Genomic DNA, 27,135 nt, shown 5'->3' with positions numbered 1-27,135 from the left:
TTTACCATAAAGGAAAACAGTATATTTCTTGGAACAGTGTCTGAGAGGTTGTGATTGCTGCTGCACAAAATGTTGAAAACCAATAGATAAAGAAATTGACAGACTCCATGGATCCAAGGCTTGTGACAGTTATGAATTATTGTTATATTTGTTAAAGAAAAAAAAATTGTCTAATAATTGTACCCAGAGCGTAAAGATGTTTTCCTTGGTGGGCATAACAAAACTATTTAACAAGTCACCATTTTTCTCACTAAATATATTTCCAAAGGTGCAATTGACCTGAAAATGTCACCAGATGTTGGGAACAACCAAAGTAATCCATACATACAAAGAAAGTAGAACAAATGAGCTCAGAAACGTGTAAAATGTGAAATGACACAGGGAAAACGTATTGACCACATGAAGAAAGGGAGGGGTAAAACGACATGGAAGGCCAAGACAACACCTAAAATCTATCAATACTCAAACAGCAATCCAGCCCCTTGTCAGTAGAAATGAATATTAGCTGTTTCAGGCCTAATTGGCTGCCTGCAAAAAGGTCTCACGATTCGTATGAGCAGAGAGCCGTCTCGAGACCATCGCAAACTAATTGTTGCAAAACATAACAATGGCATTGCTAACAGGCGCATATCTAAGTTTATGAACATTCCAGTGAGCTTGGTTGGGGCCATAATACGTAAGTGGAAAGCCAATCATACCACCATAAATTTGCCTCGATCAGGTGCTCCTCGCAAGATTTCTGTCAGAGGAGTGCAAAGAATAATCAGAAGAGTTGTCCAAGAGCCAAGAACCCCCTGTGGAGACCTTCAAAAAGAACTGGAATTAGCAGGTAATGTTGTCACAAGGCCCGCACGGTGGGTGACTGGTTAGCACATCCGCCTCACAGTTCTGGGGACCGGGGTTCAAATCCCAGCCCCGCCTGCGTGGAGTTTGCATGTTCTCCCCGTACCTGGTGGGTTTCTCTGGGCACTACGGTTTCATCCCACACCCCAAAAACATGCGTGGTAGGTTGATTGAAGACTCTAAATTGCCCATAGGTGTGAATGTGAGTGTGAATGGTTGTTTGTTTCTATGTGCCCTGCGATTGGCTGGCGACCAGTTCAGGGTGGACCCCGCCTCCTGCCTGGAGATAGCTGGGATAGGCTCGAGCAGCCCGCGACCTTAGTGAAGATAAGCAGTAAAGAAAGTGGATGGATGGATGTTGTCACAAGGAAAGCAGTGAGTAATGTACTCCGCCGCCACGGCCTGTATGCACGCTCAACATGCGAGACCCCATTGCTGAAAAAGAAAAAGCATGTCAAAGCTCGGTTAAAGTTCGCTGAAAAACATTTGGACAAGCCAGTTAAATACTGGGAAAATATAGTCTGGTCAGATGACTGCAAAATTGAACTGTTTGGGTGCCATAATGTACACCACGTTTGGAGGAAAAATGGCACAGCACATCACCTTAAAAACACCATAGCAACAGTGAAGTTCGGAGGTGGGAACATGATTGTGTGGAGTTGCTTTTCAGAAAATGGTACTGGTAAACTTCACATTATTGAAGGAAGGCCGAATGGGCAAATGTACCGAGACATTCTTGACAAAAATCTGCTGCCATCTACGAGGATGATGAAAATGAAATATTTCAGCAGGATAATGACTGCCAAGGAAACTCTCAATTGGTATCAAAGAAAAAAAATAATAAAGCTGCTAGAATAGCCCAGCCAATCATCTGACTTGAAAATCTACGGAAAGAACTGAAACTCAAGAAGCCCATGGAAACTTCAAGATTTGAAGACTGCTTGTGTGGAGGAGTAGGCCAAAATCACACCAGAGCGATGCATGCGACTAGTTTCTCCATACAGGAGGCGTCTTGAAGCTGTCATTGCAAACAAAGCCTTTTGTACAAAGGATTAAATAAATAACATTTCTTGTGTTCAATACATTTTCCCTATGTCATTACACATTATTACACATAACTTAATTTTTGAGTTTATGTGTTCTACTGTAGTTGTATGTATGGATTACTTTGGTTGCTCCCAACATCTGGTGAAATGTTCATGTCATTTAATGAGATAAATGGTGACGTGTTTAATACTTATTTCAGTCGCTGTATGTACATATGTACACACACACACACACACACACACACACATTTATACAACCCCAATTCCAATGAAGTTGTGACGTTGTGTTAAACATAAATAACAGAATACAATGATTTGCAAATCCTATTCAACCTATATTTAATTGAATACACCACAAAGACAAGATATTTAATTTTCAAACTGATAAACTTTATTGTTTTTAGCAAATAATCATTAACTTAGAATTTTATGGCTCCAACACGTTCCAAAAAAGCTGGGACAGGTGGCAAAAAAGACTGAGAAAGTTGAGGAATGCTCATCCAACACGTGTTTGGAACATCCCACAGGTCAACAGGCTAATTGGGAACAGGTGGGTGCCATGATTGGGTAGAAAAGGAGCTTCCCTGAATTGCTCAGTCATTCACAAGTAAAGATGGGGCGAGGTTCACCTCTTTGTGAAAAAGTGGGTGAGAAAATAGTCCAACAGTTTAAGAACAATGTTCCTCAATATACAATTGCAAGGAATTTAGAGATTTCATCATCTACGGTCCATAATATCATTAAAAGATTCAGAGAATCCAGAGAAATCACTGCATGTAAGCGGCAAGGCCGAAAAACAACATTGAATGCCTGTGACATTCGATCCCCCAGGCGGCACTGCATAGAAAACCGACATCAATGTGTAAAGGATATCACCGCATGGGCTCAGGAACACTTCAGAAAACCAATGTCAGTAAATACAGTTCGGCGCTACATCCGTAAGTGCAACTTGAAACTCTACTATGCAAAGCAAAAGCCATTTAACAACACCCAGAAACGCCGCCGGCTTCTCTGGGCCCGAGTTCATCTAAGATGGACTGATGCAAAGTGGAAAAGTGTTCTGTGGTCCGACAATTCCATATTTCAAATTGTTTTCGGAAATTGTGGACTTCGTGTCCTCCGGGCCAAAGAGGAAAAGAACCATCTGGACTGCTATGGACGCAAAGTTCAAAAGCCAGCATCTGTGATGGTATGGGGCTGTGTTAGTGCCAATGGCATGGGTAACTTACACATCTGTGAAAGCACCATTAATGCTGAAAGGTACATATGATGCCATCCAAGCAACGTCTTTTTTCCTGGACGCCCCTGCTTATTTCAGCAAGGCATTGCCAAACCACGTTCTGCACGTGGTACAACAGCGTGTCTTTCTTAGTCAAAGAGTGCGGGTACTAGACTGGCCTGCCTGCAGTCCAGATCTGTCTCCCATTGAAAATGTGTGGCGCATTATGAAGCGTAAAATTTGACAACGGAGACCCCGAACTGTTGAACGGCTGAAGCTGTGCATCAAGCAAGAATGGGAAAGAATTCCACCAACAAAGCTTCAACAATTAGTGTCCTCAGTTCCCAAACGTTGATTGAATGTTGTTAAAAGAAAAGGTGATGTAACACAGTGGGAAACATGACCCTGTCCCAGCTTTTTTGGAATGTGTTGCAGCCATAAAATTCTCAGTTAATGATTATTTGCTAAAAACAATAAAGTTTATCACTTTGAACATTACATATCTTGTCCTTGTAGTGTATTTAATTAAATATAGGTTGATCATGATTTGCAAATCATTGTATTCTGTTTCTATTTATATTTAACACAACGTCCCAGCTTCATTGGAATTGGGGTTTTATATATATATATATATATATATATATATATATATATATATATATATATATCTCCCATATCTCCATCCATTTTCTACACCGCTTATCCTCATTAGGGTCGCGGGTATCCTGGAGCCTATCCCAGCATACTGCATAACTGCGGGCAGGAGGCGGGGTTGATCCTGAACTGGTTGCCAGCCAATCACAGGGCACATATAAACGTCCATTTGCGCTCACATTCATACCTATGGGGAATTTAGGGCCTTCAATTAATCTACCGTGCATGTTTTTGGGATGTGGGAGGAAACCGGAGTACCAAGAGAAAACCCATGCCGGCACGGGGATAACATGCAAACGCCACACAGGCGAGGCCGGATTTGAACCCGGTGAGGTGGATGTGCTCATCAGTAACTAAGGTCATTTTTTATCATTATGTGTGAAATAATTATATATATTGATGTATATTATATTATATACAATATACTTCTCTTTGATCATATTTAATTGTAACTTTTTCATAACATCATTACCTTCCCTGAGGGTCTGAGAGAAATGGCAGCATTCTACTGACAAACAATCAGTTGTTTGACACCCCAATTTCAACTTTAAGGAACAAATCTTATATCTTCAATTTGTTTGATAACAGAGCTGATGGGCATTGTCTGAATGGGACAGGCATTTCTGTTCATTGCAACTGGTCAAAATAGAGTTAACCACAGACTACCACCTTTTATAAGCAGCCAGTGTCTTTTGCTAGATAGAGCCAGTGGAGTTTGAATTTTCAAGCATCCTTTCCATAGAGGAAAGCCTTTACAACTGTTCTTTGATCTTTTGGCTAAGGAATGTTGTCCAGTTCAGATATATATATATATATAAAAAAAAGGTTAGCATCCACGCTTAGCTTTTTGGGTGGCTACCATTTTTTTACAAACATGCAATTTTACTCTCAGGACAACTAAACCCCCTCCTTGAGCAGTCACCTTATCGCAGTGGAGGGTTGGCAAGTGCTACTGATCCTAGGAGCTAAGTTATTGGGGGCTTTATTCTAGAGTATGGGGGATCAGACAAAGCCTGGCTCAAATTAACTCCGATGATGCGGAATACAATTGGACCTTAATTTGCCTTGCCCAGTTGTGGGTCACCACCTTTGGAGTCTGGCCTGGGGGTGTGGTTTGATGGTGAGTGCCTGGTGGGTGGGCCTGGATTGGAAGACTGGGGTGGAGGACAGGAGGGGGTGTTCCAACTCCAGGAGGAATACACTCCTCTGTCTCTCAGGTAAGATTTATTTATGAGTTCTAGAGAGGAGGGTCCATCGGGAAGTTCATTCATTAATTCATCTTCCGTCCGGCTTATCCTCACTAGGGTCGTGGGCGTGCTGGATCCTATCCCAGCTATCTCCGGGTGAGAGACGGGTTACACCCTGAACTGGTCGCCAGCCAATCGCAGCCATCAGGAAGTTGAACCTCTGATTCAGGATTAGCAGTGTGTTTTTTGCGGGGCATTCAGGATCGAATCCGCAAACTTCACGGTGAGGGACGATACTCTCTTTGAATCCACTTCAATCCGAAGGTTTTGTGGAGAAGGGGAATTGTTCATAAAGGTAATTCAGAAAAACTCTGTGTGTTCAGTTTTCCTGCAAACAGGCTAAAAACTGGAGAAAACCGGAAATAGTTGTGAGTGCTCCACTTAAAATTGGGACCCTCTTTTAGGACTTTAAGGAGTGTTTCAATACCTTCATGTATCGATCATGTGGAACATACTGTAGGATGATGGGTTCCATGGTGAGGACGTTGGCGAACTGCACCTCCGGTATGTAAAGTGCACACACAACGTGGGCCCAACCTGATGGTGACAACAACACAAGATTGAGAGCATGTAAAGTGTGAACATTTGCCTAGAAGGTAGAGCGGTGGCAGAGGGGGGAAAAAAAGACAGAGAACAGGAGTGCAATTACAACCCCAATTCCAATGAAGTTGAACAGAAAATTTGCAAATCATGTTCAATCTATATTTTATTGAATACAAGACAATATATTTAATGTTCAAACTGATAAACTTTATTGTTTTTAACAAATAATCATTAACTTAGAATTTTATGGCTGCAACACGTTCCAAAAAGCTGGGGACAGCGTCATGTTTACCACTGTGTTACATCATCTTTTCTTTTAACAACATTCAATAAACGTTTGGGAACTGAGGACATCTTTTACTAAGAAGCCACGCTGTTGTAACACGTGCAGAATGAGGTTTGGCATTGCCTTGCCGAAATAAGCAGGGGCTTCTATGAAAAAGACGTTGCTTGGATGGCAGCATATGTTTCTCCAAAACCTGTATGTACCTTTCAGCATTAATGGTGCCTTCACAGATGTGTAAGTTACTCATGCCATTGGCACTAACACACACCCTAACGCACTTGTTCACAAAGAGGTGAACCTCGCCCCATCTTTGCTTGTGAATGACTGAGCAATTCAGGGAAGCTCCTTTTATACCCAATCATGGCACCCACCTGTTCCCAATTAGCCTGTTCACCTGTGGGATGTTCCAAACTGGTGTTTGATGAGCATTCCTCAACTTTCTCAGTCTTTTTTGCCACCTGTCCCAGCTTTTTTGGAACGTGTTGCAGCCATAAAATTCTAAGTTAATGCTTATTTGCTAAAAACAATAAAGTTTATCAGTTTGAACATTAAATATCTTGTCTTTGTAATTAATTCAATTAAATATAGGTTGAAAATTATTTTCAAATCATTGTATTCTGTTTTTCTTTATGTTTAACACAACGTCGCAACTTCATTGCAATGGGGGTTGTATGTGTGTGTGTGTGTGTGTGTGTGTGTGTGTGTGTGTGTGTGTACATGCAGCGGCTGAAATAAGTATTTAACACGTCACCATTTATCTCATTAAATGACATGAACATTTCACCAGATGTTGGGAAGAACCAAAGTAATCATACATACAAATAAAGTAGAACACATAAGCTCAAGAACAATAAAGTTTATCAGTTTGAACATTTAATATTTCCTGTCTTTGTAGTGTATTCAATTAAATATAGGTTGAACATGATTTGCAAATCATTGTATTCTTTTTTTTTTTTTTATGTTTAACACAACGTCCCAACTTCATTGGAATTGGGGTTGTATAACCGAGTCACATATTCACCTCCGCTGTCTGTTCTCTTGAGTGCGCCATCTTTGTGGGGGCATAACTCACACCTCTATGGAAGGACATGAGAGAGCACAGCTTACTCACTGTGATATCAGAATGGGAAGGGACACACTTTTAATGTTGTGCGTTGGTCCACTCACCACTCTCGCTGCCCTCTCCTGTGACTCACACTTACGACAGAACCACGGGCCAGTGGGCACCTGAACGATGCCATAGCATGCTGAGAGACAAACACAAATGTAATTGAATTTCATTTCAGTAATATTAAAACAAATTACAGCTAAAGTAATCTCAAGACACAGAGCAGGTTTAAGATGAGTCCATGTTCTTTAAAGCCACTGTAAAGTAAAAATAAAATAAAAAGTCTGAAAATTTTGACACACCACAGAGAAGAGTGTTGTTAACAAGCCTGCTAAATTTGAATGAATAATAATGAGGCTCCAAAACCGTGAAAAATAGAGACGGGCTCTCAGCTCTGAGTTGCTGTGGGCGTGTCCCCTGAATCTGCTAAAAACACCTCCCATACAACTTTCACCTGTCAGTCGTATACATTTATATGTTTAGCATATGCCTACACATCCCTATATGTTTGAGCCGTGAAAATATATCAGCTTAAAGCCTCTGGTGGCTGCAATATAGTGTATCCCATCGAGTCGCTGTGGGTTTTCCCCCGCTGCGACTATAGGCACTACAGTACTAGCAAACCAGCTAAAAGGCTTCCAGACACCGGGGACCGCTGGCAGGCTTGTCCAATACATCAACACCTTACTTGGTGTTGTTTCGGTGCGTGGGTCCACATTACAGAGAAACTTCAGAGAAAGGTAACCGTTTATTAAACACAGCGGTACACTTTATTCAGCCAATAGGTCACACAACATGACATGACATTTAAGCATGTTTCCTGCTATTAATAAACCAACAATGCTATACCTTTCAACTTATTCCAGTAGCCAAAATTACACAATACCTGACACTACCCAATTTAAATAACGGCACCGAACTGTTCTGTAAATCGTGGCATCAAGGGATGATGCATTTTTTGTGGCGAGGGCATAGCCCGCTAGCTCACTGCGCACTGTAGTGGGAGAAATGTGCCAAGTAATTATAAGTAACTCGCGATTGCACCAGATGGCAACGGAACGAAGGCACTCAGTTCTTAAATAGTGGGGGAGGCTCATGCTTTAAACCCAAGCGCGTACCCGGACTCCATTTTAGCCACGCCCCCAAAATCCGAAAAACTGAAATGGCGAAAAACAGTTATAATGCAATATCGCCACAATTGTGGACTACGCAGCTCGAAGTCTTGACACATTTTCAGCAATTATCTTCAAACGCATAATGAATTCACGTTACGGGGTCTTTAAAGAGTTCCAACAAATTGTCAAAAGCACCACTTGCACCTAATAGGACGATTGTAGACTGAAACGCGGGGTGACCGTCTGCCTCAAGCAGTTAAATGCCAGGTTATTACTGCCATACAAACCGGTAATATACATAAGGACTAAAACATCCAGGCATCCAGTTTCTATATGGTCTTCAGTAGGGTCTCCAAGCCAACTTCGGGCAAAAGGCAGAGTACACCGTGGATTCCAATTCAGTCTTCAATTAGCCATGTTTGTGAAATGTGGGAGCAACCCCCCCCCCCCCCCCCCCACACACACACACACACACAAAGGCCAGAGCTAAGGTTTGAACACCGACCCTCAGAACTGTGAGGCACACATGCAAACTCCTCAATTCCGTATGGATAAGTATGGTGGCTAATAGCAAGGAACCAGCAGATAGCACGCCTCCCTACCCCTACCTCTCACACGCACGCGCACGTCGGCTCCAGCCAGCAACCGGACCGACTGCCCGCCTACCCGAGCGATAACCCCCCCCCCCCCCACCCCACCCCAACCGCCCGTCACAGCTGTCCGCCGCTACCACGCTAACGGCGGCTAGCGTTACCTTGATGTACGGCGACGTTGCAGCCGTGTCCATCACAGTAGACGAGCGGGTTCTCAGCCCAGCCTCGCTCGTCGGAACACACGCAGCAACCACCGACCATTTCCCGCATGCTGCTCCCACATGAAGAAATGTGTGTCCCCCCCCCCCCCACCCCCCACCCCTCCCGGCGGCGGCGGCGGCGCAGAGCTGGCTTCAGGCCTGTCAAGGGGTCGTCCCGCTCGCTAGCGCCGCGCTGGGCATAGTCTTGGGCCGCTTAGTCGTGCGCAATCTCGGCGTAGGGTTCGCGGTGGTGCCGCTGCTCCGTTTTTTCCGTGATGTCCTCCCAGTCCCCATAGAGGCGATGCAGTGCGCATGCTCACATCAGATCCTCCGGGTCGCAACAACTGGCATAGCAAAGGTAGCACTAGCACGTTGCTGGTATTTGCGCTCCCTCCTCTCTGTCTCCGCACTTTCCCCCCGTCACATGGAAATTCTTGGCGGATTTATTACCAACGGCTGTGTACATTTATACCGTACAAAGTCGTTCTTAATTCCAACATCGAAGCATGTGGACGGCGGCGTGAAAACCGCTGGACGTGTTCCTTTCACGAATTACGTGTCAACGGCGCCATCTGCAGGTTCCCCACAAAACAGCCAGGTGACAATTCCAAGCGGTTTCGCCAGCCGATGTCGCGCGCGGTGTCTCCTCCATCGAAACGTTTTGATACCCGTTTTGATACCTTTCTGTTTGTTTGTGCAGGCGACAGCACACCCACGAGCCTAGTGAGGAGAAGTGGTGCGGTAAAAATGGATGGATGGGGGTTTGTGTATCAACCAGCGGAATTAAAAAAAACAACAACAAAACAGCAATCTAATTTCCACAAAAATTGGTGGATGTCAAGAAAGAACCCACGAAACTGTCGTCTTTCTGAAAAAAGGGTTCAGATCCCACATAATTTTCATTTTGTAACCATGACCGGATGTGGGGTTTTCAACGCCATCCTTGAGCTTCGGTGAATAATGTGGTAGTAATCATAAAGAATTATTCAGACGTAATAATGAAGATGGTGTAAACTGTATGAATAAATAGTTGATGATGATTATTATTACAAAATGAATGCTGATCCAAATGTTTTTTTGTTTGTTTTGTTTTTTGCCTTGCCTGGGACATTTACTGAGAGCCATTCTATGAAAATGGTAACCATAAGACCGAAAGAACACTGCAAGCCTTTTAATGATTCATATTTATTAGTTTAAACATTTAGTGTGGCACGTGTGCCTGTATTTATAGGAACATATATTTCTATTGTATGGCTAAACAATAAAAAGTAAATTATATGGTTTCTTCTCTCAAAAGCAAACTCTATTTATGCTTTTTTTTAATGTTATTATTTACTTTTTTTTTCCAGTCAATCTTTTAAATTCATCAAGTCACTAGACACGCTTTTAGATGTACATAAAAAAATAATCCCAAAGACAACCTCTTATGAGTGGAAAAAGCATGGTGCCTGTGTCTTTATATTTGATGAGAATATCTAATCTCACATATGGACATGAAGCTGTGGTGTTTACCTCACAAGTGTTACTTCTCTTCAAACCCAAAGTGAGAAAAGGGAACTGCAAACGATGGATAGATAGTGTGGTGGCAGCTGGATGAAGCCAACACCCTCTGCTGAACTGAAGGCATTGAGGTGAAACTGTCAGTACTTGGATATTACGCTTAGCATCAGCAACACCGTCAATATATTCTGACTATTGTGGTTCAAAATGTTTGTAATTGATTTTTTTTTTTTTTTTTTACAAATCCATTGGTAGTCTGCCTTCAGTGATCCATGTACAACCCCAATTCCAATGAAGTTGGGACGTTGTGTTAAACATAAATAAAAACAGAATACAATGATTTGTAAATCATGTTCAACCTATATTTAATTGAATACAATACAAAGACAAGATATTTAATGTTCAAACTGATCAACTTCATTGTTTTTAGCAAATAATCATGAACTTATAATTTTATGGCTGCAACATGTTCCAAAAAAGCTGGGACAGGGACAACATTCAATAAACGTTTTGGAACTGAGGACACTAATTGTTGAAGCTTTGTAAGTGGAATTCTTTCCCATTCTTGCTTGATGTTCAGCTTCAGCTGTTCAACGGTCCGGGGTCTCTGTTGTCGTATTTTACGCTTCATAATGCGCCACACATTTTCAATGGTAGACAGGTCTGGACTGCAGGCAGGCCAGTCTAGTACCCACACTCTTTTACGAAGCCACGCTGTTGTAACACGTTCAGAATGTGGTTTCGCATTGTCTTGCTGAAATAAGCAGGGGCGTCCATGAAAAAGACGTTGCTTGGATGGCAGCATATGTCAACAATGTTAACATTGTTATGTTGTTGTTTTTTTTTGTTATGATCAAAACATTTGTGGTTTTATTCTCTCTTAATAGTATAGTTTGATTATATATATCCTGTATCCTGTATTATATTGTCTTGTAGATGTATTTTACTGCTACTGTATTACTGTATTTTACTGCTTTTTTACATCATGGCCAGCGGACTGCAGATGAAAACTAGCCTTCCGGCTAATTCTGGCTTTTTTAACCATGTGTACTTCATGTGTTTTATGAAATTGCATTAATAATAATAATATGTTTCTCCAAAACCTGTATGTACCTTTCAGCAATAATGGTGCCTTCACAGATGTGTAAGTTACCCATGCCATTGGCACTAACACAGCCCCATACCATCACAGATGCTGGCTTTTGAACTTTGCGTCCATAACAGTCCGGATGGTTCTTTTCCTCTTTGGCCCGGAGGACACAAAGTCCACAATTTCCAAAAACAATTTGAAATGTGTACTCGTCGGACCACAGAACACTTTTCCACTTTGCATCAGTCCATCTTAGATGAGCTCAGGCCCAGAGAAGCCGGGGCATTTCTGGGTGTTGTTGATAAATGGCTTTTGCTTTCCATAGTAGAGTTTCAAGTTGCACTTAGGCAATGTAGCACCGAACTGTATTTACTGACATTGGTTTTCCGAAGTGTTCCTGAGCCCATGCGGTGATATCCTTTACACATTGATGTCGGTTTTTGATGCAGTGCCGCCTATGGGATCGAAGGTCACGGGCATTCAATGTTGGTTTTCGGCCTTGCCGCTTACATGCAGTGATTTCTCCAGATTCTCCGAACCTTTTGATGATATTGTGGACCGCAGATGATGAAATCCCAAAATTCCTTGCAATTGTACGTTGGCGAACATTGTCCTTAAACTGTTCGACTATTTTCTCACGCACTTTTTCACAAAGAGGTGAACCTCGCCCCATCTTTGCTTGTGAATGACTGAGCAATTCAGGGAAGCTCCTTTTCTACCCAATCATGGCACCCACCTGTTCCCAATTAGCCTGTTCACCTGTAGGATGTTCCAAACAGGTGTTTGATGAGCATTCCTCAACTTTCTCAGTCTTTTTTGCTACCTGTCCCAGCTTTTTCTGGAACGTGTTGCAGCCATAAAATTCTAAGTTAATGATTATTGGCTAAAAACAATAAGGTTTATCAGTTTGAACATTTAATAGCTTGTCTTTGTAGTGTATTCAATGAAATATAGCTTGAACATGATTTGCAAATCATTGTATTCAGTTTTTATTTATGTTTAACACAACATCCCAACTTCATTGGAATTGGGGTTGTATTATCAAAACTGAATTATTAATTTTAGTAACAATATTAGGAAGTCTGTACAACAATCTGTATAGTTCATCTTGGTTTATCTTCTCTCTACATGCCTCAAAGTGATGCAGTGAAAGTAGGAATGCTTCTAATAACCATGAGAAAATGCAAAACCTGACATTACTACTAACTACAAACTTTTTGTCATCAAGTAACATCATGTTCACCAAAGTTAATGAAATGTATACTGATACTACACACCGAAAGTGTTGCAAGAGTGAACAACACACATCCTCTAAAGTGAACTGCACGTCTCTCAAACCACAGCCTACAAAGCTGAGACTCGACCAGCTAGATAGCAAAATTCTTTTGTTTTTACTTGGCAGTGTTTTTGGATGATGAAATGCAACAAGGAGCAGGCATTGATGTGTCAAAAAATATTCTTTTTATTCTCACCTCTTTATGAAGATTTAAAAAAAAAAACAACAACAAAAAACCAGCATAATATATTTTGTTTTTATTCGAGAACATTTGAATGTTCAAAATAAACAGTATTCACCACAAGGGATAAAACCAAAACCAAGTTTGACTCTTTCGAGACCATCATTTCAGATGAATACAGGATGACTATAAGAACATCCCTGAAAGCTACAGCCTATAGAATACACTCAAACACACCGCAGTCTATTGTTTCATTTCTGGTTCCACACGCTACCTCTAAAAGTAAATCTGCATTGTCATTTTGCTGTTATTTAATTGTGTGTATTATGTGGGCAGCTATTGGCATGGTAGCTACTTCATTTCCACTCGGTGCTCCCCCCGGACTATGTGTGATGAGAACTCATAACGGTCTCGACTGCGATGGCCACAAACATTGCACTCGAGCGGGTCGCGGAAGCCGTGGCATCCCATGTGGATGGTGAACATGACGTAGTCAAGAAAGATCACCTTGCAGTGGCTGCAGGAGTACAACGCCCCAGGCATCCCCCCAGCTTCTCGGTCAGCCCGCGCTACCTGCAAAGCTTCCAGGGGTGACAAGGGAATGGGCTGAGAGTGTGGGATCCCGTTCTGGTGGTTCAGCCCACCCAGCAAGTGGCCTAAGCTATACATGATCGGAGATCCGTGGGAGCTGTCAGTGTAGAACGCATCCACGCCAAGAGGTTGCTGGGGGGTGTGAGGGAGACCTGGCAACGGCATGATCATCTTGTGGCCGTTGGTGAGGCCAATGGGACTGATGTCGTTGCGGTTTAACAGGACGGGGTATGGCCTTTGGGAGTGAGCTGGATCACTGTCCGGGCCCGAACGCATTAATGGCTGCTGGCTGTGGACGTCAGGCCCAGGGGACCCTAATGGAGGGTCCTGTTGTTGAACTGGGTTCCTGTTCAAGCTCAGGTCCAGACAGACACCGTTATCACCTAGATCAGCACCACAAAAACAAAGCAAGCTCAAGTCAAGGAGGGGAAGCATCCATTTCACATCACTTCATGCTGTAGTTGGACCGGAGAAGTACATACTCAGAGCAGCGCTTCAAGCAGATGTGTCTTAAAAATAGAAAAGTAAATCAAGTAGAAATCCTTGAGGGTCCTCTTGAGATTTGAATAGTAGAGAAAGAGACCCACCACCGGGTCAACAAAAGAGAACCTCACACAGAAACTGGAGCACACCAGATTCACAGGTCAAAAGATTTTTAAGATTGAAGAATCCGGAAGAAGCAGTTGTGCTCAGAGGCATAGAGAGGACAGAGAGCTGATAGGAAGCAGATGACTCAGACAAGGGCCTCAATTGCAGCTGCACCACAGACAGAGAGGCACCTGCTCACGTTTCTTGCCTCCCGCCTTTTTCTGTCTCTGCGGTTGCAGTCATTACTTGGCTTTTCCCCCTGTGGTTATCATATTGAAAGAGCTCACTTCATTTGTCAACCATATAAAGACATTGGAGGTGTTTTTGCCAATAATCCCTCAGGTCGCAGGCATCGTTAGACCCCATTGTGAAACTACAACCCAGTGTATCTTGCTATAAAAATGCTTGTGTGTGTGTGTGTGTGTGTGTGTGTATAAACAAACAAGCTTTCCAAGTGACCCGTTTACTGAAATTGTGATCATTTGTTCGTGGATTACTCATATGTTCAAGTTCATTTGAATCAAACATACCAAGTGAGTCAGTCAACTAATTCATTAACTCCCTAATTCCTTTCCCGCTGATATCCATGCACTCATCTGTGGATGGTTACTGGTACCCACCTATGGCACAGTCGGTGCTGGGAATTGAGGGCCGCTCAGACAACTCTGCGGGGCTCCTGGCAAGACACGGAGGCCAGCGATAGACAGACAAACAAGTAGCTCTGACAAAAAAAACTTGAAATGTTGTAAAAGCTCACTCCAAACTACACTTTATGGACAAAACACATGCCGGTTACCTATAGGAAGTGAAAAGGGAAGAAAACAAATTGAGATGGACAGTCATGCTGACACTGGCCTTTCCCAAACTGTTTCCTCGAAGCGGTAATCATAGAAATGTCTTAATGATTCAAATTCAGTGCCAGCAAAGTGGTCGAGTCCAAACTTTGATCAACTATTAGATTGATAGGTGTAGCTGTAATACCCATGTCCATAAACTGTAGCATAAAGGCACATGTAAAAGCACAAACATTACATACAGTACATTTTTAAAAAGAGCACTTCATACTGTCGCTTTAAGTGTTGAAATTAAAGAATACAGTAAGCAGGTGGACATTTAAGCGGAAATGTGGAAATATGTCGACAGTCATATCAATTAAAACAACGTAAATCCGTGTGGAAAACGTCTCACTGCAAAAATCTTATCGTTTGTTCGTTGTGAAGGAGGTACTTACCTGTAAACTTCTGCGGCATGGAACTCTTGCGTTTGGCTACATTTGTGGCGAGCCTGTCAAGTAGCAGAGCACGCTCGGTGCCCATCTGAGTCCTTGATAGGTGACTGTCGTCTGCTTCACACAACGAGCGCAACAGGTTTAGTGATAGAGTCGAGTAAGAACTAAAGAAGGAAAATCAGGCGGTATGTCCAAAAGTCCACTTCCCTCCCTACCTTGGACGTAAAAATGGACTGAATCACACCTCAGCAGCTTGAGGCAAAGGAAGTACACGATATTGATGTAAGATCAAAAGTTCCTTTGAGCACACTTCCTGGCGCATTTGTTTTTCACCAGTGCAGGATGAGGATGTGCGTCCTCACCACGAACACTATCAGGCGTAAACGTTCGACATTTGGTGACCACATAAGCGCAATACTGTGTATGTGGTGTAGCGCGCTCCTATAAGAATGCAAAGGCATTTTGTTGGTGTGCGTGAGCTGGTTGAAACATGTGCCCTACATAAGTGGCTCGCCTATGCCACTGCAGGGAGGGGAAGTGGTCTGTTAAGCAGCAGGCCACCACACCACGACATACATAACCTATTTTGCTGTAATGAAGGGCCAGCAGCTATAAAACTCAATCATTTGCCAGCCCGTAAAAATAAGACCTATAATTAATAGGAGTGCTGTACAATGACTGTGAGTCAGAATACAGCACAGCTGCAGTGTTGTGCACAATGATGTGAATTACCTGTGATTTATTATTATTTTTTTTTTTTTTTGCAGGAGGAGAATGTCTATTGAAAGGATGCTGAACACAAGACAGCTTCTCACCTTTCTCAGCAGGTGCTTTGCTGTGAATGTAGACATGGCACCGCTCTCTGTGCTCCTCGAGGGAGCTGCGCTGCTTGTAACTGCGGCTGCAGAGGTTGCACTTGAAGGGCTTCTCTACTGTGGGCAGGACAGTTTGACTCATTAGATGAGGGTTATTTTTTTTGTTTGTTTTTTTTGGAACATTTAAACAGCACAGAACCCCAAACTTGAACAGGATAAGGATAATTTGGATACAATTTGATCAATAACGGTTAAGATGTGGCCCACTGAATTCTGTTAATTTTACTGATAAGAGTATTTGAATTATTGGCCGTTATCCTTCGAAAGGTCAGAATTGTTTCGGGGAAAAAAAACAATTCTAAAGTAGCATTTTTCAAAATTATAATGCCGAAATGTCTTTACCATTACAGTAGATGTCCGAAATGAAAGTTTCAGATTTTGATCTGAAGATGCTACTTACATTTTTGGATATATAGGATTTTTTTCCGAAGCTTAATATGCCTTTTCCTTGAGAACTAACACAAATGCATTTGAGTGTCATCAGAGTTCCCTTTTTGTTTCTTTTACAAAATGAAATGGTCCGTCTTAGTCACTCAAGTTGTCTTTACTGTTAATGCCACTGGAGAGAGCCTCATTATGTTGTTGCAATACACCAAAGGGATCTGTGAGCTGAAGAGTCAGGATGAGGCAGCCATTTTGCATTCACACAATAGCAGACAGCAAAGTGAATGGTGTACGTTCATCCATTTTCCGAACCGCTTATCCTCACTCGAGTTATTTCTGAGAAATGAATGAATGTGTATGAATTTGTGACAGTGTTGGAACTATTGCACGTCTTTAACATTATTACGATTTTATAAAGTAGTAGTAGTTAGGATCATTTACGCACTCGCATCCGAAGAGTTTGAAGGGCTAACTATAACTATAACTATAACTTGTGTAACTTTTATGAACCGTTATGCAATAAGTGTATTTCAGTGGTTCACCCCCATTTGCTCCGTCAATAAGGATTGTCTTTACTATGAATGCTTCAAATTTTAAATCAATAACTTTTGGAAAATAGGACTTCGAAGCGTGGCTGTTTCAGCATGGGAGACATTCACCCATCTAAAACCAAGGCGGCATAAAAAAAAAATTTGCTAAAATAGATTTTGTGTCCTTGCCATTATTGATCAAATTATATGAAAATGACCCATGGGCAGTATAGAAAATGGATGGATGGATAGATGAATGTATGGTTGAATGGATAAACAGCAGACAGAGTAGTATTATTAACTTAAGCCCAACAGTTCCTGAAAACTGATGATGTGCAGCATATCCAAAGGTGAAGCACATGAACTGAAAGTGATCGTTTCCAGAGGTGATTAAGAAGTCATGTGTGAGGTATGTCATCATGCATAGCAGAGTCTTGCTGGAAAAGCTGTGCAGCCGCAGCAGAAATCATGCGTGCGGGTTTAAGACAAAACACAGGTGCATACAGTATCAGTGCACAGCAGTCTCTCAACTGAGTGTGTATGTTTGCTGGCTGGTACCAGAATGGGTGCGCAGGTGCCCGCTCAAGGCGTCGCGGCGGCGGCAAGCATAGCTGCACATGGGACATTTGAAAGGCTTCTCCCCGGAGTGGAGTTTGATGTGGCGAAGCAGGTTTCCCTTCTGGGTAAAGGAAGCTCCACATTGACTGCAGTGGAATGGTCTCTCACCTGGGAGGGATAGAAACATTTTCCCATAAAATATCAATTTCTATCTTTTTTTTTTTTTCTTTTCTTTTCACTTCTACGGGGATTTAAAGGGCTGCAGACTCCTATTAAATACCACACCCTGATGTAGTGTTCCAACATACTTCAATTATTTTTCAGTAATTAAACTTCTTCTAGCCAGATGTTAACCTTTAACGTCTTCCTATTCTGCCTGTAGTGACTTGCAAAAACTATATCAATCACTCACCATCTTTGAAAAGGGAACAAAGCACCATCCACACTCATTGTCAGAAAACCCAAACTGTTTTCTCACATGACTAAAAAACACTAAGAACCACGGCAACGAACAACTATAACAGTTCTCTGAGAGTGAAGTTGTGAGATGAAGTTCCCTGCCCCCACGCCAAAATGTCCATGTTGCCATAACAGAAACAGTAAAGGGAGACACTTAATTAGGTACACTTACACAATTTGATGAGATCTAATGCGAGAGCTCAATAACAATAGCCTATAATACAACCCCAATTCCAATGAAGTTGGGACGTTGTGTTAAACATAAATAAAAACAGAATACAATGATTTGCAAATCATGTTCAACCTATATTGAATTGAATACACTACAAAGACAAGATATTTAATGTTCAAACTGATAAACTTTATTGTTTTTAGCAAATAATCATGAACTTAGAATTTTATGGCTGCAACACGTTCCAAAAAAGCTGGGACAGGGTCATGTTTCCCACTGTGTTACATCACCTTTTCTTTTAACAACATTCAATCAACGTTTGGGAACCGAGGACACCAATTGTTGAAGCTTGGTAGCTGGAATTCTTTCCCATTCCTGCTTGATGTACAGCTTCAGCTGTTCAGCAGTCCGGGGTCTCCGTTGTTGTATTTTACGCTTCATAATGCGCCACACATTTTCAATGGGAGACAGGTCTGGACTGCAGGCAGGCCAGTCCAGTGCCCGCACTCTTTTACTAAGAAAGCCACGCTATTGTATCACGTGCAGAATGTGGTTTGGAATTGTCTTGCTGAAATAAGCAGGGGCGTCCATGAAAAAGACGTTGCTTGGATGGCAGCATATGTTTCTCCAAAACCTGTATGTACCTTTCCGCATTAATGGTGCCTTCACAGATGTGTAAGTTACCCATGCCATTGGCACTAACACAGCCCCATACCATCACAGATGCTGCCTTTTGAACTTTGGATCCATAACAGTCTGGATGGTTCTTTTCCTCTTTGGCCCGGAGGACACGAAACCCACAATTTCCAAAAACAATTTGAAATATGGAATTGTCAGACCACAGAACACTTTTCGACTTTGCATCAGTCCATCTTAGATGAGCTCAGGCCCAGAGAAGCCGGCGGCGTTTCTGGGTGTTGTTGATAAATGGCTTTTGCTTTGCATAGTAGAGTTTGAAGTTGCACTTACGGATGTAGCGCCAAACTGTATTTACTGACATTGGTTTTCTGAAGTGTTCCTGAGCCCATGTGGTTATGTCCTTTACACATTGATGTCGGTTTTTGATGCAGTGCCGCCTGAGGGATCGAAGGTCACGGGCATTCAATGTTGGTTTTCGGCCATGCCGCTTCCATGCAGTGATTTCTCCAGATTCTCTGAACCTTTTGATGATATTGTGGACCGTAGATGATGAAATCCCTAAATTCCTTGCAATTGTACATTGAGGAACATTGTCCTTAAAGTGTTCGACTATTTTCTCACGCACTTGTTCACAAGGAAGAGAACCTTGCCCCATCTTTGCTTTGTGAATGACTGAGCAATTCAGGGAAGCTCCTTTTCTACCCAATCATGGCACCCACCTGTTCCCAATTAGCCTGTTCACCTGTGGGATGTTCCAAACACGTGTTGGATGAGCATTCCTCAACTTTCTCAGTCTTTTTTGCCACCTGTCCCAGCTTTTTCTGGAACGTGTTGCAGCCATAAAATTCTAAGTTAATGATTATTTGCTAAAAACAATCTAGTTGATCAGTTTGAACATTACATATCTTGTCTTTGTAGTGTATTCAATTAAATATAGGTTGAACATGATTTGAAAATCATTCTATTCTGTTTTTATTTATGTTTGTGTGCAGCCGTGACCCAATGGTTAATATCATCGCCTGCCACTGTTGGGGACCTAGGTTCAAGACCCCGACTGGACCGTCCGCCAACATCCCCCGGACTCACGACTGTGGTGTCCTTGAGCAAGACACTGATATCCCGAAATGCTCCCCGGGTGCTTCAGCTGTGTTCAGTGTGATGGGTAAAATGCAGAGAACAAATTTCGTGTGCATGCATGCATGTTCATGACAATAAAAGACGATTCAACTTCATTGGGGTTGTAATATAAGAATAATGATGATTTATTTTTTTTGACACTGTGGGATGTATTAATCAAACAATGTTTATTGTTATAGTTGACGTTTGCACTGCAGTAGAGTTGTGTGTTTACTTTATTTAGAACTAAATATTACAAACCTCTTTCAGTAAAAATGCAGTGCTGTTCTACATGACTGTAATCTATAATAAACAAAATACTTCTCTGACAAAACAGCACACTTTTTTTTTGTTTTTGATACTGTACTGGTATTTGGTCCGATTAAATTGGCAAGTGTACCTGATGTAGTGCTAATGGTCTGTATACAGTGAGTGAAAACTGCAAGGTTGAATATCCCAAAAGTTGTACAATTTGTAGTTGCATCGTACCAAAATTTGTACAATGCAGCTATCAAAAAGATTATTGATCACATATTTAACGCACTGAAAACTTCTTTTTGTTTGTTTCACAAAAATGTCGAGTATCACTGTACATACTGACAAATTAACCAGAAATCTCAAGTTCTTATTGTGCCTGCTGGTAGACACACATACAGCGTTTATAGAAAGTCTACACACCCCTGCTCCAATGTCAGGTTTTTGTGATATACAAAAATGACACGTGGTGAGGAAGTACATGACAAAACTTTCTCCACCATTAATGTGACGTATAACCTGTACAACTCAATTTAAAAAATGTTTTCAAGAGGGGAAAGTAAAAATGAACAACCGAGATAATGTGTTGATAATGTGAGATAACGCTCTCTTATAACTGGGGTTGTGGCTGTGTTCAGAATTCACATTCAAACGCATGTCAAATGGGAGTCAGCACAAGCCTGCCAACATTTAAAGTGTGTCTGACTAATTTAAACATTTTGCAAAAACACACTTGAAATCTCCCAAAGGCATGTGGGAAAATATGTTCTGGTCCGATGAAACCAAGGTTGAACTTTTAGGCCAGAATTCCAAAAAGGTATGTTTGGTGGAAACGCAACACTGCTCTATCATCCAAAGAACACCACACCTACAGTGAAGCATGGTGGTGACAGCATTATGCTTTGGGGCTGTTTTTCCTTCAGTTGGAACTGGGACCGTTGACAAGGTGGTGAGAATTATAAACAGTTACAAATAGCTGTCAGTGTGAGCACAATACCTTTAGGCTTCTGCTCGAAAGAAAAGAAAATGCCTGGAAAAGACTACTAGAACATTTGAACTTTATTGGGGGTTAATCTGAGGCACTTTAAATGGTGTCAGGTGTGTGCTGACTCCCATTTCACATGAGTTTGAATGTGATTGGTTAATTCTGAAAACAGCTTTGTTCCAAGTGAGACAGCAAAAGGGTGTTCACACTTGTGCAACCATATTATTGCAGTTGTTTATTTTTACTTCCCCTCCCGAAAATATTCCATTTTTAAATTGAGTCGTACAGGCTATAGATCACATTAATAGCGGAAAAAACGTTTTGAAATTGTTTTTCCGGTTCTCCAGGTTTTTATATCACAAAAACAAAAACATTTGAACATGGGCGTATAGACTTTTTACATCCATTGTACAAGGTTTTCTTTTCCCTCCAAGCGATACCTATAAAGCGCCACTTTACCGGTACCACAGCTATAACGCACCCCATCCCTGTTACCTCTACATTTGTGTGTGTGTGTGTCAAGCATCCTCAAAGGTTGAGTAGTTTTAATTTATACAGAGGATAGCTTCTCTTTCTATTTGTATCACATTTAGGAATGTTAAAATGTTATTTATCATTTTGGAACCCTAAATAAGGAATAATCATGAGTAAGTTAATGTAGCTGACGCCTTCATAGCGGAAGGTGTTCTCTGATTATATGAAGAAGAACAGTGTATATTTTTACACGTTAAAACAAAGGTTGGATGCAAACCATTGTGTTCATATTTGCTATGTGACTCACATTTTGACCTACCTTGCGCAAAACACTATCGACCGAAGGTGTCAACAGTGTGATGATTGCACAACGGTTGTTGTATGATGTGAGATGTTGATTGAGTTCCTGCACTTACCCGTGTGGCTGCGTTTGTGCACCAGAAGTACGTTGATGCTGACGCAGGACAAGCCGCAGATGTCACAGTTAAGCTTCCCCATTGGCTGCACGTGGGGAGTCATGGCGCCAGTCATGTGAGTCCTCTCTGATGCAGCCCCTGTTGAGGCATCCTGCAGAGCCGCGCTGTTGTAAAGTGAATAGTCCACCATCGACAAGTCCTCTGGTTCAACCACAGAATCTCTCTCTCCGTCATTGTCATCATCGTCTTCTGTCCTGTCACCATCGTATCCTTCCTCCATTCCTTCCTCCATTCCTTCCTCAGTGATACCTTCTCTTTCCTCCTTTGGCAAAATTGCTCTCTCTTTCTCAGCCTCAGCATACGTCTCATTTCCAGTCTCTTCATCCTCGACCTTAATCATGCCTTAGTAGGGATAAAGTAAGCGAGCCACAATTAATAAATGATATTTTTAAATATTTACTTTAGACGGCCTCAAACAAAAGACTCTTGAATGAATTGAGATTCACAAAATGCATAACAAATATATAACGAACATGTATACATATTCGTCACTTTGGTATACATTTTAACATGTCTCCATGGCTAAAGGGAGAATTTAGGAAGATCACAACACATCAGGAGAAGATTAGGGGTAGGCATTTTCTGTGAATAATTAGAACCAGTATAGGTGAAAAATGTTGCAGGGAATTCCATTCCTTGTGGGAATTTATTTTTTGTTTTTCTAACAAAACATTGAGACCAGATAGTAAATTAACTTATGTCCTTACTTAACAAAAAACATTCTTTATGCAGGAAGTTGACACTATGACATGTCCTCAGGGCTCATTTGTGTGACCTTTCTTTGAGAACTTATGTCAACCAACCACCAGTGAATTCAGGTCCATCCAAAAACCACACGTGGTCTCTGCAGCGACAGGCACAGCTGCTGACAAGCGGCCCCTCGCACTGTGGGAAATGCTCAGAGGTGCAATGGAAACTTTGCACAAACGTAGACCTGTTATAGAGCGCTGGCTCTAAGCACAATAAACCGCATGATGTGTATGATGCAGATGTACTGTAGAGCAGGGCTTTACAGACTCTTGTGGGACCGATGTGGAGCAGCAAAAGGAAATATCTCCTTTTATAAAATCAAGATAAAGAAACATACATCGTTATAAAAGCATTTGGACAATGACAAAAAAATCCCGACAATAGATTCGCGCGAAAATAATCATGTGAGCAGGTGTAGCCTTTCACCTTTAATTTTCCAAAATCATTTAGGAATGGCAGACATTTTATGCAGAGTACCTCCTTTTTCGGTGGCTTAAAGGTATTTGGACTACGAGTAAGTGACATACTTATAAATATAACAATATCCATCCATCCATTTTCTGAGCCGCTTCTCCTCACTAGGGGCGCGGGCGTGCTGGAGCCTATCCCAGCTATCATCGGGCAGGAGGCGGGGTACACCCGGAACTGGTTGCCAGCCAATCGCAGGGCACATACAAACAAACAACCATTCGCACTCACATTCACACCTACGGACAATTTAGACTCTCCAATTCATGCATGTTTTTGGGATGTGGGAGGAAACCGTAGTGCCCGGAGAAAACCCACGCAGGCACGGGGAGAACATGCAAACTCCACACAGTCGGGGCCGGGGATTGAACCCGGGTCCTCAGAACTTGTGAGGCTGACGCTCTAACCAGTCGGCCACCGTGCCGCCTAACCTATAACATGTACAAATTAATTTTAAAAAGAGCAGGGAAGTAAAAACAAACAACTGAGCTAACACACTCAAGTGCAGAAGTGCACACACCCTCTTATAAATGGGATGTGGCTGTGTTCAGAATTAACCAATCACACTGAAACTCATGTTAAATGGGGCCAGCACACACCTGCCACCATTTAAAGTGCCTCTGATTAACCCCAAATACATTAAGGTTGGAGCATATGTAAAATTCTCCCAAGGACTCAAATAAATGCCCCGCAAATATCAAAACACTTTGGGTGGAACTGATGACAGAGGGTTATTTTTATTTATTTATTTTTTAAATACAGTAAATGAATGAAGAAGAAAAATGGGCTGCAGCAAAAAGGTCCCTCTTTTCATCCAGAGCGAAAGGGCAGGTGCTTGAGCACTACGTGGGGTCTGTGTGCACGTGCCTGCTCCAGACCATACCAAATCATGCACCAAATACCAAACTTTACCAGACAGGTGATGTTATGGCATAGGCAGGTGTGGCTGCTAATGAAGTGGGCTCACAGAAGCTGAGAATATATAGGGCTCTTTCTCCTGCAGTGGCTTCAAATTTGGACCAGCAGTGAAATTGTCTGAGAAAGAAGCACAGGCTCTTAAAAACCTTTGCTGTAATTTATATTTGATTAACAATAATAATCCCCAAGATATGTTTATATGATTCATCAAATTGCTCCAAAATGTTTTACTATGCAATTACAATTGACACCTTCTGCTCCATTTGTGAATATCTTACATAATATTCAAATATCATGTATAGAAGCAGGATTATGATGGTACCACTATAGAGAAGGAACAGGAACTCACCAATCCCATTTCCTGTTGTGGATACAAATCCAGGATTCTTGTCTGTGTTCATGATGGAAAAAGTTGTTCTGTAAAAAGAAGTAGACTATTTGTACTACCCCAATTCCAATGAAGTTGGGACGTTGTGTTAAACATAAATAAAAACAGAATACAATGATTTGCAAATCATGTTCAACCTATATTTAATTGAATACACTACAAGGACACACTATTTAATGCTCAAACTGATAAACTTGATTTTTTTTTTAACAAATAATCATGAATTTAGAATTTTATGGCTGCAAAACGTTCAAAAAAAGACTGAGAAAGTTGAAGAATGCTCATCAAACATCCCACAGGTGAACAGCCTAATTGGGAATGTCGTGTCCTCCGGGCCAATGAGGAAAAGAACCATCGGGACTGTTATGGACACAAAGTTCAAAAGCAGGCATCTGTGATGGTATGGGGCTGTGTTAGTGCCAATGGCATGGGCACCATTATAGCTGAAAGGTACATACGGGTTTTGGGGAAACATATGCTGCCATCCAAGCAATGTCTTTTTCATGGACCCCACTGCTTATTTCAGCAAGACAATGCCAAAGCACATTCTGCACGTGTTACAAAAGCGTGGCTTTCTTAGTAAAAGAGTGCAGGTACTAGACTGGCCTGCCTGCAGTCCTAGACCTGTCTCCCATTGTAAATGTGAGGTGCATTATGAAGCGTAAAATACGACAACGGAGACCCCGGACTGTTGAACAGCAGAAGCTGTACATCAAGCAAGAATGGGAAAGAATTCCACCTACAAAGCTTCAACAATTGGTGTCCCCAGTTCCCAAACGTTTATTGAATGTTTTTAACAGAAAAGGTGATGTAACACAGTGGGAAACATGGCCCTGTCCCAGCTTTTTTGGAACGTGTTGCAGCCATAAAATTCTAAGTTCATGATTATTTGCTAAAAACAATAAAGTTGATCAGTTTGAACATTAAATATCTTGTCTTCGTAGTGTATTCAATTAAATATAGGTCGAACATGATTTGCAAATCATTGTGTTCTGTTTTTATTGATGTTTAACACAACGTCCCACCTTCATTGGAATTGGGGTTGTATAACAAGGGGTAGAAATGTGGTAAGAAAGCATGAAAAGAGGTTTATTTTAAGCAAAACCAGAAGGGTACAAGTCCACGGTTGATTGCTCGACCCTGTCATTCCATTTAGCCTGACGTGAGAGACGTTCACTGCACGTGTATTTCCTGCCATGTTTGCACATGTGTAAAAGAACTTCCCACACCAAGATACTAACACTTACAAAACAATGGACTATTCCAGACTCCCACATATGAAAAGTCATTTTTATCTAGTACAATTTCATTTGTACTTTATTTATATTTATGATTAAATATAATATATATTTTAAAAAAAACAACAACCAAACAAACAAAAAAACATGCTGTTTTCCATAATTATACGATACTTTACATTGTGAGATACCATAAATACGCAGGGAAACATTGTTTTGCTCGATCAAAGGCTCAGGTGCATGGTGACATGTTAAAATGGATTCCAATTTATTTTTTTAATCATGCACAACATTAAAGATAAAACAACAACAACAAGTCCAAGTCATCCAGAAATAATCTTACCCGATTTGTGCTTTGCACTTGGAGAAGATCTGCTGTCCCGATGAAAGATTTCACGTTCCACCACTTTCTGTGAATAAGGAATATAAGCAACATTACTAAGAAGGCTTTTGGAGAGATCACTTAAAGGAACAGACCTCATTTCAAACAAGGTGGAGCAACGAAGACGATGCAAATTCAAAATGCACCAGCCAGCCAGTCTTTACAGGAAACGACCTTTTCTATAATTTGAATATGGACTTTTCAAGTTACACATTTAAGCATGACACGTTTAGGACTGAATCAAATAATTAATCCTGCCAATGATATCAAATCTATCCACATGGTCCTTTTCGTTCAAGCAACTACTACGCCATCTTGTGGCTAAGGGAAACTTTTTTTTCACATGGAAGCGGCATCGAGATACACAATCGGGCAAACGTTCCACAATTGAACTGCTCAGAAATAGTCACTATTTGGTTTATTATCAACAAGAAATCAAATATGAAAGCAACAAACAATACAACGCACAACCACACTATTGGAAAATATATTCTAAGTTGAAAGCATATTTGACACAATGACAAGCATTATTTCAAAAGAAATAACTACCAGGCAATTTATGTTTTTTTTTTTTTTTTTTTTTTTTTTTTTTTTTTTAATCAGCTGTACTATGCAAGTGCACATAAAATGACCGGTGCATCAGAATGAACAAAAGAGAGTGAAGCACCCACCTGAGCTGTAAGGCTTGGCGGCCGCCCATGGGCCACCGTGGCAACCAGCCATCCGCCTGAAGAAGAAAAAAAGCATACTCACAAAGGCA

At 41.5% G+C, this 27,135-nt stretch overlaps 2 protein-coding genes across 10 annotated transcripts in view; both read right to left on the bottom strand.

Annotated features, from left to right (window-relative positions):
- Positions 1-9,061, bottom strand: part of LOC133404095 (protein AF-17-like) — a 29,649-nt gene extending 20,588 nt beyond the window's left edge. For 4 of the 5 annotated variants that reach the window (XR_009768782.1, XM_061679709.1, XM_061679707.1 and 1 more), the window contains exons 1-4: positions 8,816-8,961; positions 7,006-7,085; positions 6,860-6,914; positions 5,437-5,546 (exon numbers count right to left, since the gene is read on the bottom strand). Coding sequence is in view for 4 of the 5 variants with exons in the window: in XM_061679709.1 (XP_061535693.1) it covers positions 5,437-5,546; positions 6,860-6,914; positions 7,006-7,085; positions 8,816-8,924 (354 nt within the window). In the remaining variant the exon portion in view is untranslated. Of the gene's footprint in view, positions 1-5,436; positions 5,547-6,859; positions 6,915-7,005; positions 7,086-8,815 lie in introns of all 5 variants that reach the window. The other variant, XM_061679710.1, reaches the window with a different exon arrangement.
- Positions 9,062-12,962: 3,901 nt separating this feature from the next.
- LOC133404338 (zinc finger protein Aiolos-like) lies at positions 12,963-27,108 on the bottom strand. 5 transcript variants are annotated; one of them, XM_061680114.1, is made up of 8 exons: positions 27,047-27,088; positions 26,337-26,403; positions 24,717-24,784; positions 22,172-22,573; positions 17,656-17,823; positions 16,124-16,240; positions 15,312-15,425; positions 12,963-13,875 (listed from the first exon to the last, which is right to left on the bottom strand). In XM_061680114.1, the coding sequence occupies exons 3-8, from the start codon at positions 24,766-24,768 to the stop codon at positions 13,253-13,255; spliced, it is 1,476 nt and encodes a 491-aa protein (XP_061536098.1). In that variant the 5' UTR covers positions 24,769-24,784; positions 26,337-26,403; positions 27,047-27,088; the 3' UTR covers positions 12,963-13,252. The 5 variants fall into 5 exon arrangements, with proteins under 5 accessions (XP_061536098.1, XP_061536096.1, XP_061536101.1 ...); XM_061680112.1 differs by lacking the exon at positions 27,047-27,088 and adding an exon at positions 26,471-26,597; XM_061680117.1 differs by lacking the exon at positions 24,717-24,784 and having other exon boundaries at positions 27,047-27,108.
- Positions 27,109-27,135: the final 27 nt, after the last annotated feature.

The sequence above is a fragment of the Phycodurus eques genome, chromosome 6 (genome assembly GCF_024500275.1).
Source record: "Phycodurus eques isolate BA_2022a chromosome 6, UOR_Pequ_1.1, whole genome shotgun sequence".
NCBI lineage: Eukaryota > Metazoa > Chordata > Actinopteri > Syngnathiformes > Syngnathidae > Phycodurus > Phycodurus eques.
The sequence above is the reverse complement of the archived record's forward strand: the minus strand, read 5'-3'. Positions and strand labels throughout refer to the sequence as shown.